Source organism: Anneissia japonica, unplaced genomic scaffold (assembly GCF_011630105.1).
Source record: "Anneissia japonica isolate Jap-2015-1 unplaced genomic scaffold, ASM1163010v1 scaffold352_len1594369_cov220, whole genome shotgun sequence".
Classification (NCBI taxonomy): domain Eukaryota; kingdom Metazoa; phylum Echinodermata; class Crinoidea; order Comatulida; family Comatulidae; genus Anneissia; species Anneissia japonica.
The window spans coordinates 1,120,156-1,136,487 of NW_022751928.1; the positions used below are offsets into that span (position 1 = coordinate 1,120,156).

A 16,332-nucleotide genomic window follows, 5' to 3' on the forward strand; every position below is an offset into this window, starting at 1 on the left:
AAAAAAAAAAAAAAAAAAAAAAAAAAAAAAAAAAAAAAAAAAAAAAAAAAAAAGCCCAGGTTTTTTATTAAAGGTTGTATGGTATATAAATGACACCATAATGATGTTATGCAATTCTGACTGCTTAATTAATCATATAGTGCCATATGGCAACATATTTTATATACTGTATATCTTTAATCATGAGTTGTTGTGCTGCGTAGTCATAGCATACAGTAGTACCTTGATAAAACACAAGATAAGGCACTAATTACTTCACATCCATTATCTTCATACTTCAACAAGTTAAGTACTCTTTTTCCAAAACTGGATAAAGCAATTCTGTGTATCATTACTATGTATGGATGCATCTAACATGTAAATTATGACCAACTATTTTGTGTTGTGGTTTCAGGGTATAATAGGTCAGGAATGGTGCCAGTGGGGAGAGCTGCCCCACCATCGGGGAGAAAAGCCACAATTTGTCAGAGGTAAAACCTAAGTATTTTCTACATACTGTATTAGTAGACTCTAAAATAAGTAAGCATTTGAAACCCCTAAATCGTCATAATTTTAATAAGGTATAGACACACGCTGTCCGCCTATTTTTTATTAATTTGTAGGAAGGAATAGGCCAATTGTTGCATACTAAACAGTATAGGGTTAGTAAAAGGATTAATTTAGATTTTTAAATTTATAAACCAAATTTTAAAATTAAATTGAAGACAAGACAAAGTTACCAAAAGGTGATTGCCATCAGGTGATTTTCCAGTGTAGAGGAGCGTTGCTGGTGTCAGGCGAACGGAGGGCTGTCAAAAAAACAAAAAGGAAATTATAATTATACAGTAATTAATGGTAGGAGTAAAATAAATTAACTCATTGTAACAGAACATTTTGTCTGGCCCCCTAATGGACCCATAGCAGCTTCAATGGAGTACCATCCCTGGTGGTGAACTGTACACTGGCAGACAATCTCTTACTTTAGCCTACTTTCCATAACAATTTCCTTATCATGAATCGTATATTTTTATATTTCTCGATTGTTTTGATTGTATTTTTAACTTGCTGTTGTGTTTGAAATAAAAAATAAATAAATTTAAAAAAAAAAAAAATTGCTACACGCTATCGCTGACCTCTTTGGTGATGCTGATTGGTCAATTGAATCAGGGTGCGTTCCCGATTGCATCAGGGCCAGCTACGCAGTGCAAGGATTGCAGTGAAAACGCTGTAGCGACTGTGTAGCAATTCCATGGCAACCAGGCTTTACTCTTGTGAGTTCCTATTTTTTCCATTGTGCACATCATTCTTGAACATGCAAATGGTCCATGTTGTTAATAAAACCAATACAGTAGTTTAAGTATTGAATGAGAGTGGGCCATCTTTTACAGCAAGAGCACTTAATGAAAATGAACCTGGCACATTAAAAATATCCATGGTTGAGCATGCAATGCATACTCTGTTTACCCCCAATTTGAACCATCTGCACTATGCTGCTGTATTATAGTCTATATAAGTTGGTGCTGTACTGGCTGTTTAATTAATGATATACTGTATAATTTTGTTTAATATATTAATTATATGCAAAAAAAGAATCTACTGTAGGCCTATTTATATTACCTAATTATATACAAATTTGAAAAAAAAATAAAATTCTATTTTCTCCTTTAATAGCAGGAAGTTACATGGTTAGGACCTTGAGTCATTATGAAAACCAGGGAGTTGCTGTCCAAACACTGTGACCCCGGCTATGGCACGACCAAGTTGAGGTCATTAAACTTGAACGACTCAATTAAGCATAAGAAATCTGATTATAATTCTTGATCAGAATTGGTAATATTGCGAAATTCATAAAATCAAATGGTGCCAAGCACAGAGGCTACTGTTAAACAGGATAATGGTTGTCTGATTTTAGTATAGGAATGCAAGCATGAACAATAATATACAAAAAACTTATAAAAGGGAATAAAAATAATAAATTTTTAGCCAAGCTGCTCTGAAGACACAAATGAATTCAAATCTAGCTAAATTGCATTGCTCTCCAGCCAGTTATAAGCTAATCTGTAATTCAGAATCCACTGAATGCTATTCATTATTCATGTCAAAGTCAATGCCCTTTTTGAATTTATTATTTACAAGATAAGGCCATGTGGCCATGTAAAATGAAAAAAAAAAATTGGTCAGCATCTTTATGTTATCAATTTTCATTGTAACGAGGGAGGTTTTTTCCCTTTTTTTCTCACATCGAACATGAAATAAAAGTGTTGCAAGGAAAAACAGCAAAACAGAGAAGAAAACAACAGAGACTAAAATTGCATACAAGAAATTATGTACTTCATCTATAGAAAGCAGGAACTTTACCTATGAATAACAGTCATAATGCAATTATCTCTATATAATCACGCACAATTCACTCTAACACAACAGGCGTAGAGCATAGAACTGCAAGTGGTCTGGCTAGCGTGCAAGACAGGTGGTAAACAAACATACATATTTATTTTACATGGTCTAAGCCCTACTGTAGGTACATGTGCATTCACAAGTTCCTCAGGCCATGGACACTAGGGTGGAAAAAAATAAAACGCTACTTGATGAAATAATGTCATCTATTTTGGATGTTCCCACTTGACCCCAACAGAGCTTCTTGGCAGCCCCTAGACTGAGATGAAATGTATCTTAAATCAAAGGACAAACTTGCATTGAACAGGTATCAAAGAGTATAAAACTGCAAGAGGTCTGACTGCTGGGGATTCTTCGGAACGCAATCCTATTTTAAAAAGTACTACCCAAAAAGGGCGTGGCATTTAAAAGAACATAAAGTGCGTTCATATCGAACGCGTACTGTGCGTCTATAGAATGTATCCTGGAATTTGAAACGCAGCACGAACGCCTTTTACGTTCTTATGAAGGACACGCCCCTTCGTGGGAGTACTTTTTAACGTTCCATTGCCTGTATACAAAATAAGGGCAGTCGGACCTCTTGCAGTTTTATACTCTTTGCAGGTATGCTGTAGCAGATGAACAATAGTCTTACTCATCAGCACCCACATAAAGCACCTGTGCTATAACAATGAAATCAATAGTCAAAGGTCATAACCTTTGACATTCATGTTTCAGCTGTTCAAAACCAAACAATGGATTTGCAATAAGCATACATTATTTGATATAATTCAGTGTGCAAATAGTCACGAATGAATAAATGCATCAAAAATTCATTAGTTTAAATAAAAATGTCATTCTTGTTGAACAATTTCCTATAATTAAAAACTTTTATTCACAAATGTTATTCTTTCAAGAAAATTAATTTGCATTTATTTTTTTACTTACAGAATGTAAGTCAAATCAAATCAAATATGCATTTATTTTCCATACAATACAGTAAGACAGTATACAATAAGAATGCAAATTAAGACAAATACATTGTATGGAAGGAGGCTACAGTTAGTACAGTTAGTTAAAAGTTGTCTTTCTTTCCTTGTACTACCATCATTCTGAAAATTGTCTACACTGCTGAAAAACCTGAAGATTTAACATTTTCAACCAATAAAAAGTTTTGCAATACAAAAAAGTTATAGCTTTACTGTAAACAACATTTTCAACAAAAATTAAATCATAAACAATATTGATGTAATTTCTGAAAATGAGAAAAATCTACATACTGAACTGTTAATTATCCAGCTAAATAAGTAAGTATTCTTAAAAAAAAATTGCAATCAGCACTACATTATCTTGCCTACCATAGCAGCAGAAAGTTAATGAAAACATTACTAAACATATTTACATAAATTTGGAGTTCCACCTTAAGTTACTATCATCAAAAACAGATTTTAAAATAAATTAAATAATAAATAACTGTAAAGTCAATATGTTATTAACTAATTAACTCCTTGACAACTACAATATTTTAGTACCAGTACATAGACTCTTAGCATTTTTAGACCCTGGATGGAAGAATTACATACTGTATACTAGATTTTGTATTCAGTTATTTACTCAGTAAATTAGTGTATATCCAATGCTATTGATTCTTTCACAGAAATGATTGATTTTCACATGCTACAATACACGGAGGAAACAGACTGACTACAACATGCTGTGATTACCAAAATGGCAGAATTCCAAATCAGCCATCATCTACACGAGCCTTTTACACTACAGTATTCTTAGAAATGCAGTTCCTAAGGCTAGACTTTTTGGGTCCGGGCAAGGCACTGACTCCAGAACCTCACTGCTGTTATTTTTCTTGGTACCAACACTTTAAAAGCATCCAGCGTCGCCAATTTTGAACTGGACGTGCAGGACATTTTGAATACATAAAATAGAGACAATTTCCAACAAATGTTTATTGCCCTTTTTTTAAATTGGACACCAGGGTTCCCTCTACACCTTTGGCAGTAGTTGCACCAGCCAGGAAAGGGGGACCCCCTCATCTGGCCTAACCAGGCAATACATTAGTCATTGATATAGTGAGGGCCATCTAATGCATCTTGGAACTAGTTTCTTTCTTATTTTAATATAAGAGCAGGGGTGGTAGCCACTGTGTGTGCGCTGAACCATGAAGGTTTGAAGGTCCCCAGTTCAATTCCCATTACTGCTCTCCTTGTGTTTCAGTTGGAATGCAAGTTTTATTAGTGCACCATCTTTTGGATGCGACGTTTAAGCTGTTGGTCCTGTGTGCAATATGGCCCGTGTGCATGTTAAGAATGCAGTACCCTATTCCCAAAAGAGCAGGGGATTATCTCTTGGTGTACTGCCCAGTCACCACCAGAAGGACTCCAATGAAAATAAGTTTTCTTCAAACTTTTGTGGGTTATTCCTGGTATTTAAACCGAACAATCTAATCTTGTAAAATTGATTCTTTAAAATAACAGACGAAAGTGATAGACTTAAATGAATGCTACACAAGTAGCTCAATATATTAAATTGCTTACTTCAATATACCTCGAAAATTAGACTGAACAATTTTTTCTCTTGCTAATTAAAGTAAATACTGATCCACATCCTATGCAAAGCAATGGCGGTAAAACACCTCTAGGTAATCAATTTAACTAAAGATTTAAAATTATTTGATAGACACTTTGTATATTGTACACACGTACAGTACAGTAACTTTAGTTGATTCTTTCTCAAACTAGTACAGTAGTACTTTAATATTTTGTCACCTTAAAATAATTATAAAGAAATGGTCTTATTCACTTTTCATAAAACAATGGAAAAATCTAGAAAGCAGTTTCTAGACCTTCTTTCCAGTTGATTTATAGGGCAAAAATGGGTGGCATATCCTTTCCTCCTCAAACATGACCCTTCTCTGACCCCTATACAATGGCTCTTATTTGCATAATAAGGGACATTAAAATACAGTAACATTTGTGTCTCAGTAATGTTTACATTAAAGAAATGGCAAAAGAGATGAATCATCATGGATGCAATCGGATGATTTCATAAAGTTCACAAGGGATGCTCTACATGTAATTCAATAAAGCAAGGTAAAAAGAAACTAAGCTCTAGCACTTGCTAACATTCACAGCACATTTCCTTCAGTATTGTTATAATATTAAAAATGTTGCCATTGTTAAAAAAAAAACTATAATTTGCTTATTCTAATAAGACATAGAAGAATCCAATTATTTACTGAATCAGTACATTGACATAAAATCCAAACTGTTGATGTACTGTATATCAGAAATACTGTTAGAATTTATGTACTATTTGACTAATAAGTCCACTGCAATGTTGCACAGGTTAATAATAATATTACTATAGTAATTAATAACACTTTTTCGCATGTCAAAAAACTGAACTGAATGAATGGCAAAATAAATAAACTTAAAAAAATTGCCTGTTTTAACAATACTTAATATTACAGACTCTGGATTGTTAAACTTCAATCTATTTTTACAATTACAAATTTGTATTGCAATAAAAGGAATAAAATTTTGTTAACTAACAGAAGTGGGAGGCTGGTACAGTTGGCAGAGTGGTTTTGAAAGTCACAGTTGGCAATTCAAAGTTTTATTAATTTGAGATTTTTATTATTTGGGATGGGAGCACTCAGTAAATCTGTTAGCTTTTATTGGTATAAACACTAAATATTAATTGGATAGTAAAATAATACAATGTGTCTAGCTCTAGGCTCTACCATATGCTATCTCAGTAACGATAAAGATGGTTAGTGGCAATTGCTAGGAACTCTCACCATTACCGAGATAGCACTCGGTACCATATTCCTAGCTCCTGCCAAGATAATAATTCTTACAAAAAAACCTATGTTTACCTTTTTAGCTGCTTCATCAATTGCACTTTGATTGTAAAACGAGACAACAGACCTGTTATTTAGGTCTCTGGCTGGACTGAAGTCAGTGACTCCAGAATATCTTCGTTTTGGATCTTTCTCATCTGCTGTACTCAATGAAAAGTTCCTAATCTTTGGAAGCACTTTTGATTCAATCAACTGTTGTTGTGTTGCTTTCCTTCTTGCTGTGTTAATTACTCTTGATTGAGAAATAGACACTAAAGAGTTTTGAATGCAATGTAATCTTTTGCACAAAGCCATCGTAGCCTTCAACAATAACAATGTAAACTAGAAATACAGGCACAATTAATATCCTTCATAAAATTCTAGTTAGATTTGGTCTTCAATTCAAATGGTCTGTCCAACAAATTTTGCTTTTATTTGTTGAGCCAGAAAATTATTAGACTGGAGGGAGGAGGTAAATATGATCTATCATAAAGTATATGTCTAGACCTAGGGAAAAAGTTGAGGAGATACACATATAAAAAAACAAATCAATTGGTTTAAAAAATTAACTGTCCATCCTAAATAAGGACGAGGAGGTTTCAGACCTCAAAATAGGGTCTTGCCTCTTGTTTTTGTTGGTTTTCTTGACTGGTGCAGTACACAGTTACTAGGCCTAGTCCTAAATAGATTATGCATTTATGCGTCCCACACATCGAAAATCAAAGCGACCCTCCGATACTCGTTCAGTAATTAACTGTATTCATAAAAACCGCTTGAGAATGACCGAAAGTTTTGCTTTTGTCTCAACCTGTAGCAACCAAACCCTGCCTGCTGTTGGACTGATGAGTGGCAAAGATCCCTTAAAACAGTCAGTCACGTAGGCCTAGCCCCCTAGTCTAGGCCTAGATTTAGTGCGTAAAACAATTGCGTAAGTTCTGTTTTCCTGATGAAAAAATACCCTAAAATAATCAAAGAGTTTCGCCGGATTATTAGAATATTAATTACGTCTTCATTGCAAAATTCTCCGTATTTGAGTTACAAACCATGCAAGTACAGTATATGAAAAGGCAGGCACAAAACCTTCTTCTTGCAGCTGAGGTCAAAACACAACCACTGGAGCGTGATGTCTTTTAAGACTTCCGTGCTTTCATTGGTTGTTGAGCGAAGAACAAAACATTACACAGCGCCATCATAACTCTCACTATTCTTTTCTATTTCAATAAAAGATTTTTCATTTCAATTTAAAATATTATTCTATTCGCATGTCATCTTATAGTATAAACTACAATATAAGATCTATTCTAAACCTTCGGAATAGACAATTTATACTGTTTGTATTGTCTGATTGAAATATGGAATATTCCATTTAAGAATGTTTGTAATTAAAAATAATGTCTGTAAATCGGCGAAAAAGTATTAATATATTTTTTTTCGATCTGTGTTTGTTTGATTCTTCTCTCATTCAAAATTGAAATTTTGAGGTTTCTCCCGAAAAATGTTTTGGTAAGAAGTAGGCCTATATCTTTAAACATTACATATAAAAACCAAAACAAACATTATAGGCCTAATGCGTGTCGATGATCTTATAAAGAATTAATTCTGTGACCGTCTGTGACAACAGGGTGCCCAAGTTTGAAATCCTTGGGCTTTTCTGTTCATTGTTTGTCAGATTTCTCTTTGTTATTGTACTTTGATGATATAATATATTCGTTGCATTACTCCGTTTGCTGTTCCTTAGTTTTCCAACATTCCCCTTCAAAACGCATTATATAGGCCTACCTGCTTGCATTACGTTAAAATTCGGGGTCTTGGGCTTTCTGTGAAAAAAATGCACAGACAATTGGTATCTTAGTTTCATCACATGCGATATTGGACTTGGATTCACAACTCGTGTCATGACTCGCTGAGTTGTTCCCCGCATTCGCAACGTGCGCACGTCCCTTAATCCACCCCCGATTGGAGATATTCTTATATAGGCCTACATACATTTTTATACCTCCATGTATATACAATATAGAGAAGGACATACATGTATTCATCATAATACGCCCTGCTTTGAAGAAACGCCTCCCTGGAATAAACACCCCCATCCTACAATGAATCTGGACCATTCGCAAAATTCGCGAAAGTTTAATACACGCGAAATTTTCTGGTTTTACAGATATTAAGGAGGTTTCACGTGTATGGCTAGTGTGACGGATACATTATCATTTTGACATCATACGCCGGCTGCAATCGGCTAAACGTGTGGACGACACGCATATCTCGCTCACTATACATAAGCTGTCTCTTATACACATCTAGATGTGTATAAGAGACAGATATAAACGTGCCAATTTTAATGATATTAGGTATGTTTTCAATGAAACTGATTTTAATCCCGTTTATGAAGCTAATGTTGTAAATACTTCTTGGACTCATTTTGTTAATATTTTTACTCGTGTATTAGATGCAAATATTCCTAAGATAAAAATAAGAGATAGGCCTACTTCTGCTTCTAGGTGGATTGATGCCCAGGTTCGTCATGAGAAGGACAAAACTGTAATTCAGATTGGCTTCCCGTTGTCTCCGGAGTTTCTCAGGGCTCCATACTTGGGGTGTTTTTGTTTCTTTTATAATTAATGACTTGCCCAGCTCTGTCCACCACTCCACTCAGGCAATGTTTGCTGATGATTCCAAGTGTTTCAAGTATGTCTGATTGTAGTAACTTGCAAAATGACATTGACTCTGTCTACTCATGGAATACTACTTGGGATTTGCATTTTAACATTTCAGAGTGTCAGATTATCTATTACTAGAAAAATCAAAAATAAAATTAATTTTTATTATAAATTGAATGGTATATCTCTCAAAAGAAATGATTCTATCACTGATCCTGGAGTTGATATATATCATCTACCCTTGATTGGAATGGTCATGTTAATAAAACCATTGGTAACTGCAATAAAATGCTTGGAATGATTATGATGCTCCATGTGAAGTTTCCAAAACACTCTTCTTATCATTAACCTTGAGTACTGTAGTTCTATTTGGAGCGGTACATCCAAGAGAAACATAAGGAGTATAATTGAGGGTATACAAAAACGTGCTACCAAATTCATATTGCACTATCCCGACCTTGATTATTAGTTGCGCCTCATGCATCTTGACTTGTTACCGTTATCTTTTAGGCGTGAGATCAGAGATCTCTTTATTTTTTTTTTAAAGTTCTTTTGGAATTTATATTTCTATTGATGACTATGAGCCGTCTTAATAACCTTCCTTTTCCTAATCTAATCTTCCTTTAGCAAGCCGATCAGAGTGGAGTTGAATAGCTTGGTGGTTAAGATGCTTGCCTTCCAATCCTAGGGAAATTTAAAAAAAGAATAAATAAAGAAAAAATAAATAAATAAATAAAAATTAAAAAAATAAATAAAAATAAATAAATAAATTTTTACTTTCCATCTTTCAAAAACAAAGTGATTGAACTCCAAAATTGAAATCTAATTTTTTTTCCCGATAATATCTGCACTTGGGTTTCATTTTGTCACTGTTCTGGTTGTTGTTAGATTATGATCTTTTTCTTTTCATAATTTTAATTGTTATTTGTAAATTAGATATATATTTATTCTTATGCAAATTATATTTATTCTTGTAGTTTCAATTTATCTCACTCTGGTAAGACGGCCCTGTAGAGGTGCTTGTTCACCTGTTCTGTCCTTGCCTGTTAAAGTTGAATAAAATAATATATATATATATATGTATAACATACATATGTGTGCATGTGATATACTGTAACCAGAGGTTAACATTTACTGCCTATTCAATTAAAACTTGGCTAGTTCTTTTTGAGTACAGCACTGTCTATAGTATTTTCTTACACAGTGCCATATTAGTTGTAAGATACTGTAGTAAAAATCCTTCACAAAGAAAGTTGTAGAAATGTGATGTGGTTTATTTACAAACTATATATTTACAATCTACTAAATGCCTGAATCATGTATCAGTGATACCTATACTGTCCCATTGAAGTATTTATTGGCTTACAAATACAAAAAGGACAAGATGATGGTGGTGACCATAAAGGTAGTATTTTGTTGCCATACAGCCACACATATAAATATTTTAAAGCTATCTGCGAAATTATGGTATAAATCAGATCATGTGAGGTTTGTTAACAAAGTAAATACATGCATTTTCAGTATCACCACAATTTGAAGTTTTAAGATACTCATTGTTGAAAAACAACAAATGCAGTGCTTGTTGTTATAAAAAAAAAAACCACACAACAATGTATAACATTATTCATTTTATATTTGTAAGAGTGATAAGGAAAGAGGAAAGTGGAATTTTTTTTTTCTGTATTGATGAATAGTTTGGTTCATAATGCTAAATTTAATGCAATGCAAACACAACTATAATAGAATGTACTCAAATAGAAATATATGTACTTCAGAAGTACCATGGTATTAGCTCAATAGCAACATTTCCATTATGCAACAAGGAATGCATACAAAGCTGCTGGCCAAGATTTCACTCCTTGTTTTGTAATGTTTGGCATCCTTCAGCTTGGAGCATGAGATTGTAGAATACATAACAGTTAAAAGTGTCTGATCTTACGGCAGTGTCTGCTTTGAACGCTAGATCTAAGCAAAATCCAATGCTGCAATTCTGTTAAGCAACATTTCTAGAGTTATTTACATGCTGGAAGATATGCCTCTCAATGTGCTGATCTCAGAACTGACAAATAAGTTACGTAAAAGGCAAAGAACGAGGTACATAATATGTTCAATCACCTCTTCTGCAAATGAAACATATCCCGTCACTCATCACTCCAGCTTAAGATTGAGATGGTTGTGTTGACATAGTGACATCAAACTCTTAATAACTGCTTACTCTAATTGCATGATCTTTGTTAGATAAGCCTGGTGTCCTGAAAATCGCTACACTGTTGCTGCAGTAGCAGTCCCCGAAGCAATTGTGAGGGCTCCCCAATTCGACCGACCAATCAACATCACCGAAAGCTGTCGGGGATAGCGTGTAACAATTGTATGGGAACCAAACTTTACTTATACTTTGTAATCATTGTGTAAATACACTTTCAGCCTTCATTCAAAACCTTCCTGCTTTTCCTTCACGCAAACCTACAAAATGAAATAAAAATATATATGGAAACTAAATTTCATCTAAGCTCAAAAGTTATTTTACTATTATTTAATTTTTAATTTATGTATTAATAATTCATCTTAAAACATAGTACAGTTAATGCTGTTCAGTCACTATCAACAACAATCTAGAGTTCATCTACGCACAGCACATTGGCAGGTCATTACCAACGAGTTGAGTGGCTGAGGGGTAAGGTAGGGGCGACCACTTACTACAGCCATCGCTGCTGGTTTGAGTCGCTCCTTGCCCAGGGTTCGGGTCCAGTGTACACACTTGGCTCGTGTGCACTTTAAGGAACCCATTGCATCTTTCGGAAGAGTAGGGGGTTAATTTGATGCTATGGTTTATTTCAGCCCCTGTCGTTGTGGAATGACGTGAACATGAAGCCACTAAGCACCTCTCTACGGCTGCTACAATAACTTCCAAAACAAATATCAGTGATAAACCTCTAAAAAGATATCATTTTTCTGTCTCTAGCAGTAATGTTGAACAATTTGTGCCTCAGATAGCTTAGTCAATGGACGGTAGGCTGGTTTTGGTGCGGGGGAAAGGGGTGCAAAACTAGCCTGGGGTGCGAAAATTGAGAATGTGGAACTAAATCCCTATTTCAATGAAAACTTAATGGTCATATTTAGTATTTTAATCCACTGCCAACCAACAGTGGTACAAAATTAGACAATCAGGTGTGCTTAATGGACCCCATTGGAAATAAGTTTCTTCATTTTATGGGTTATTGATGGCATTGTTTTTTATTCCTTTATTCATGTAAACCGTGACTTTTTAATGAAATTTTATTGTACTGTTTTTATGATGATGTAAATCTAATTTTTTATGCGGGATGCTGAATAAAAGAAAACTAAACAAAATAACGTTTTATGATAAATTGTCAATTTAGAATCACAAACCTTGAATCTCTCTTCCAGAAGAGATACCTCACTGATGAGATCAGTAATTGCATTGGTGAAAGCTTCTTGAGGACTGTAGTCATTGCTTGTTTGAACTCGTAGAACAAATTTGTGTTCTAAAGGATGGGGAACCTTGTACCCGGCAAACAACACCTGCGGATCCTTCAAAAGTTGCCTGAAATATAATGTAATATCACACTTCATATAATGATAGAATTACTGAAATTTATGTAGATTTTGCTTTTCAAATTACAAGAAAGTTGAGTGGAGTTGAATACTTGGTGGTTAAGATGCTCGCCTTTCAATCCCATGGTCCTGGGTTCGAATCCTGTTAGATTCCAGTATTTTTTCTCATGACAAAACAACTCGACTCCATAAGCCTTGTTATGAGACTTAGTTTATGTTGAGCATCATGTGTATATGTTTGTCAAGTGAAGGGATTGCCACCTTTCTAATAGGACAGTGGTTAAGTTGCTATTGGTAATCCTTGGCCATGTGCCTAAAGGAATACATTAAAAAAAACAAAAAACAATGATTCATCATCAAGTTCTACAAGCAACTGGGGGGGGGGGGCTCTCATAAAATCGTGTGCATTCTTGCCAACAACCTGTTAATAACTGCAAACCAGGTTTATGGATGAAATTTGCTGCTCTGTTTAGTAGGATTAATTGACATGTAGCATCATCAAGATGTTTGATCACAAATAAAAGATGGGCTACGGTAAACTTACTGACGAAGCATGTTTCCTAATGTATGATCTTCTTTGTTGACTGTAAATATAGCAGCATTTGGCACCTTTGTATCTTTTTCAATTGTTATCCTGAAAAAAGCCAAAGGCATCCTGCAAATGAATTATTCTAATCAAGAAGACACTGACAGTACATACCTTAGTACTTACTACTTAATTTATAACCATCTTGATATTGTTGGCTGAACAACAATCAATGAATTAAGAATCAATTGTAAGGCTTTGAGCCATAACTAACAATGAATATGTGATAAGAGGATAGTAGTAGCCTAAAGCTATAACCACACACCCAATCAATAAGTTGTAGGTTGTGACTATACCAACTAGGCCTAGGCCAGCCCTAGCTGACAGGTTAAGGGTGGTGCAGCCCCGCAGTGCAGCAGTAGCCCAGCAGTAGTTGGCGGCAACTAGGCCTAGCCTAGCCCCTAGCCAAGCTATACAAGTTATTTCCAGCCTCAGGCTCTAAATGTAACCAAACGACACCTACTTTTTTTCTCCTTCAAAAAGAATAAATGATTCGAATGTTGGCGGTGCATTCATTGCTAGGCCTTTAGGTAACGGGTACAAGAAACCTTTTTATGTCTGCCTTTTCCAACAAAATCACAGCGTTTAGAGCGTGGCGAAAAAACATACAGTGCGCCCTCCCATGCAAGACCATAATTTTTGGATCTGAAAAAAATTTAATTTGGGTGAACTCGCCCTTTGGTTTAAATAAACAGCATAATTAGAGGGTAATCAAAACCGAAATTATTTAAATGGAAATCATGTCTAAACAGTGGTCTTCAAAATCAGCATAATTAGAGAGTTATCAAATCCATAAACATTGAAAAACAAAGACCAGGTGGTCTAAAGTTATATTTCTTTTATCCTGAAAAGATGATATAATAGGCCTATTTATTTCCTTTTTTAATTTCACTTTCTGTGTTCGGCTTCTAAATGACTGAACCATTAATATAAAGTTTTTAGCAACTGGAACCAAATGAATAATTAATGAATTTAAGTATTTTAGTAACTGGAACGAAATTTTGTATATAGGCCTATCTCATTAGGCATTGCAATGATATCCTGTACAAATCACTAGGACTAAAATAAAGTCGCACACTCTTAAGCCTGTTTTCACTATGCAAATTTTCGCGCGAATCGTCGGAAAGCGTCGGTTCATGCGCAAGCGCATCCACATTTCTATCGGAGTTTTTGCGAAGCGGAAGAAAGCGCAACCAATCAGAGCTCAGGAAGCGAACCGACGCTTTGGTCAGGTTCACACGAGAGCCCTAGTATCCGGATCGGGAGAACCGTTAGTGTTAACCATTAGCACCCATGTGTGAACACCCGATCGGTTAGCGCTAACCGTTACCAGGATACCGCTGTCGTCGGTTAGCAAGTTAAGGCGTTTCTATCATCAATCAATCACACGTACGCGTTTCCAATTTCCAGTTTCATATTGGCCAGTGATTCGATCATCATCTTCTTGGTATCTGGATCGGGGATTGTCTTGTATGCCACACAGCAGCTAACGGTTACCAGATCCTGCTAACCGTTAGCTGCCCTGTGTGAACATATCCTTTGATTATTCGCGCGAATAAGTTCGCCTAGTGGAAATCCGGTTTTATATTAGCAGGTCTCTCAGTATAACTAGGCCTAAAGCCGGGTACTCACTGCGTCGAATCCAACTCCGCTCCCTGTGAGCGATAGACGTCGCAACGCCGGGTGCTGATTGTCGGTAGCAATCTGAACGGATCGTCATTAAAAACGACCCGTTGCGCTCGCGTCGTCGCGTAGCGTTCTTCGTAGAATTGCGTCGGCCGACGACCGTCGTGCGCAGTGAGTGCCCGGCCGACTTTAAGCTAGGATGAGGCCAACAAGAAAATTCTACAAAGTTGTTTTAACGCTGTATTTTAAACCAAAATACTGAAGGGTGGTGTGAGTGTAGAGACAGTAGGCCTACCATGAACGGGACTATAATTTAATAAGCAAAATGCGCAAGCCATTATTGAAATTTAATGTTTGAGATCAAGATATTCAAATAGGGACAAAACTGTTAAGCCTAAAACCGGAAGGTCCACTGATAAATCTCAGATAAGAGAGTATAATACATACTCCAAGTATCGAAATGCACGCCATCCTGTTAAGCCTGGTTTCAATTAAAATCCATACACGCTATCACTGACTCCTTTGGCGACGCTGATTGGTCAGTTGAAACAGGGAGCGTTCCCGATTGCTGCGCGTCGGGTACAGCTACACAAGGATTGCGCTGTGAAAATGCTGTAGCGACTGTGTAGCGATTCAATGTAAACCAGGCTTTAGAATCGATAAGAATGCTTTGTGTCACATCGTAATTCTCTCACATCCAGTCACTGATGTCAATGAACAGATGATGCTTCTTAATGGAAAAAACACTGCTATGGAAATAGGTTAAAAAAGGAAATTTGCCAATAAAATCAGTGACTTGTTTGGTTCGGTCAATAAAGATTGATTTATTTTTGTGTGACTGTTGTCTAAAGCCGGCCACTTACAGCGCTCGACGTTGTACGGCCGTCGTACGACGCAGTGAGTGGCCGGCTTAAGACAAAAATCATATTGGATAAAATTATTAAGGTTGGGCCTACTGAACATTAGGCCTTATTAACTGTTATCCTTTTGAAAATTCAATATTAGTCACATTTGTTCCAATATTGTAGCATATATGTGTCAGAAAACCCCCTCGAATAACAGTATACTAAAACAGTACGAACGAGCCAAGGGACTTTTTCAATTAGATGGACTAATCCAAAAATCTCACAGGTTCTAAAACTTTAAACTTAAAAACTATGGCAACATTGTCTTGTCGTTGTTAAATATGAGATATTTATGAATCGACGTCTATTATAATGTTTTTTCCAATACACATTAATGTCTATTAACGGTGCATTTTTCGTTTTAAACTTGTCTGGTTATGACTTTTTCAAGTGTTATGTACTGAGGTCATTTTGTTTCTTGGGACTTAAAAAAGGGTGGTCACTTTTTCAAATTCAAGGCGTCTCACAATTAGCTGGTGAGCTTAGTGTTAAGAAACAGGTGATCAGTTGATGCTTTAAAAAACTGGTCTCAAATTAGAGGGATCCCGGAATTAGAGACGTTTCGAATTTGAGGGTGAACTGTATAAATAGTCCATTCTGTTCTTCTCTTTACACTTCATGCGCTTGTAATTATTAGGCCCCATAAAAAAATATTAGTTTATTACCCTCTCCCTCATCACTTTTGGGGAAATTCAGATTGGTTTTTTTTTTTCAATCAACATATATTTTTATTTCAAACGGTCGTTTTTCCATAAAATATGATTT

The 16,332-nt window shown here is 35.5% G+C and overlaps 2 protein-coding genes across 3 annotated transcripts in view; both read right to left on the reverse strand.

The window, feature by feature from the left end:
• The window catches only part of LOC117121942 (3-methyl-2-oxobutanoate dehydrogenase [lipoamide] kinase, mitochondrial-like), a 21,381-nt gene extending 14,056 nt beyond the window's left edge, over positions 1 to 7,325 (reverse strand). The window contains exons 1-2 of the mRNA XM_033267360.1: positions 6,251 to 7,325; positions 720 to 788 (exon numbers count right to left, since the gene is read on the reverse strand). Coding sequence (XP_033123251.1) covers positions 720 to 788; positions 6,251 to 6,529 — 348 coding nt within the window. The 5' untranslated portion in view covers positions 6,530 to 7,325. The remainder of the gene's footprint in view (positions 1 to 719; positions 789 to 6,250) is intronic.
• Positions 7,326 to 10,127: 2,802 nt separating this feature from the next.
• Positions 10,128 to 13,652, reverse strand: LOC117121980 (DNA-directed RNA polymerase II subunit RPB11-a). Of its 2 annotated transcripts, none has more exons than XM_033267434.1 (4): positions 13,500 to 13,652; positions 12,995 to 13,084; positions 12,265 to 12,439; positions 10,128 to 11,337 (listed from the first exon to the last, which is right to left on the reverse strand). In XM_033267434.1, exons 1-4 carry the CDS (start codon positions 13,550 to 13,552, stop codon positions 11,302 to 11,304), a joined length of 354 nt encoding a protein of 117 aa, XP_033123325.1. In that variant the 5' UTR covers positions 13,553 to 13,652; the 3' UTR covers positions 10,128 to 11,301. The 2 variants fall into 2 exon arrangements, with proteins under 2 accessions (XP_033123325.1, XP_033123324.1); XM_033267433.1 differs by having other exon boundaries at positions 12,995 to 13,105; positions 13,500 to 13,644.
• Positions 13,653 to 16,332: the final 2,680 nt, after the last annotated feature.

Excerpts from the sequence above, each read along its gene's own strand:
- LOC117121980 (XM_033267433.1), bottom strand. The coding sequence starts at position 13,552 with ATGAATGCACCGCCAACATTCGAATCATTTATTCTTTTTGAAGGAGAA. Across the intron at positions 13,106-13,499 it reads CTTTTTGAAGGAGAAAAAAA|GATGCCTTTGGCTTTTTTCA; the intron begins GTAGGTGTCGTT and ends ATTCATTTGCAG. Across the intron at positions 12,440-12,994 it reads TTAGGAAACATGCTTCGTCA|GCAACTTTTGAAGGATCCGC; the intron begins GTAAGTTTACCG and ends ATTATATTTCAG.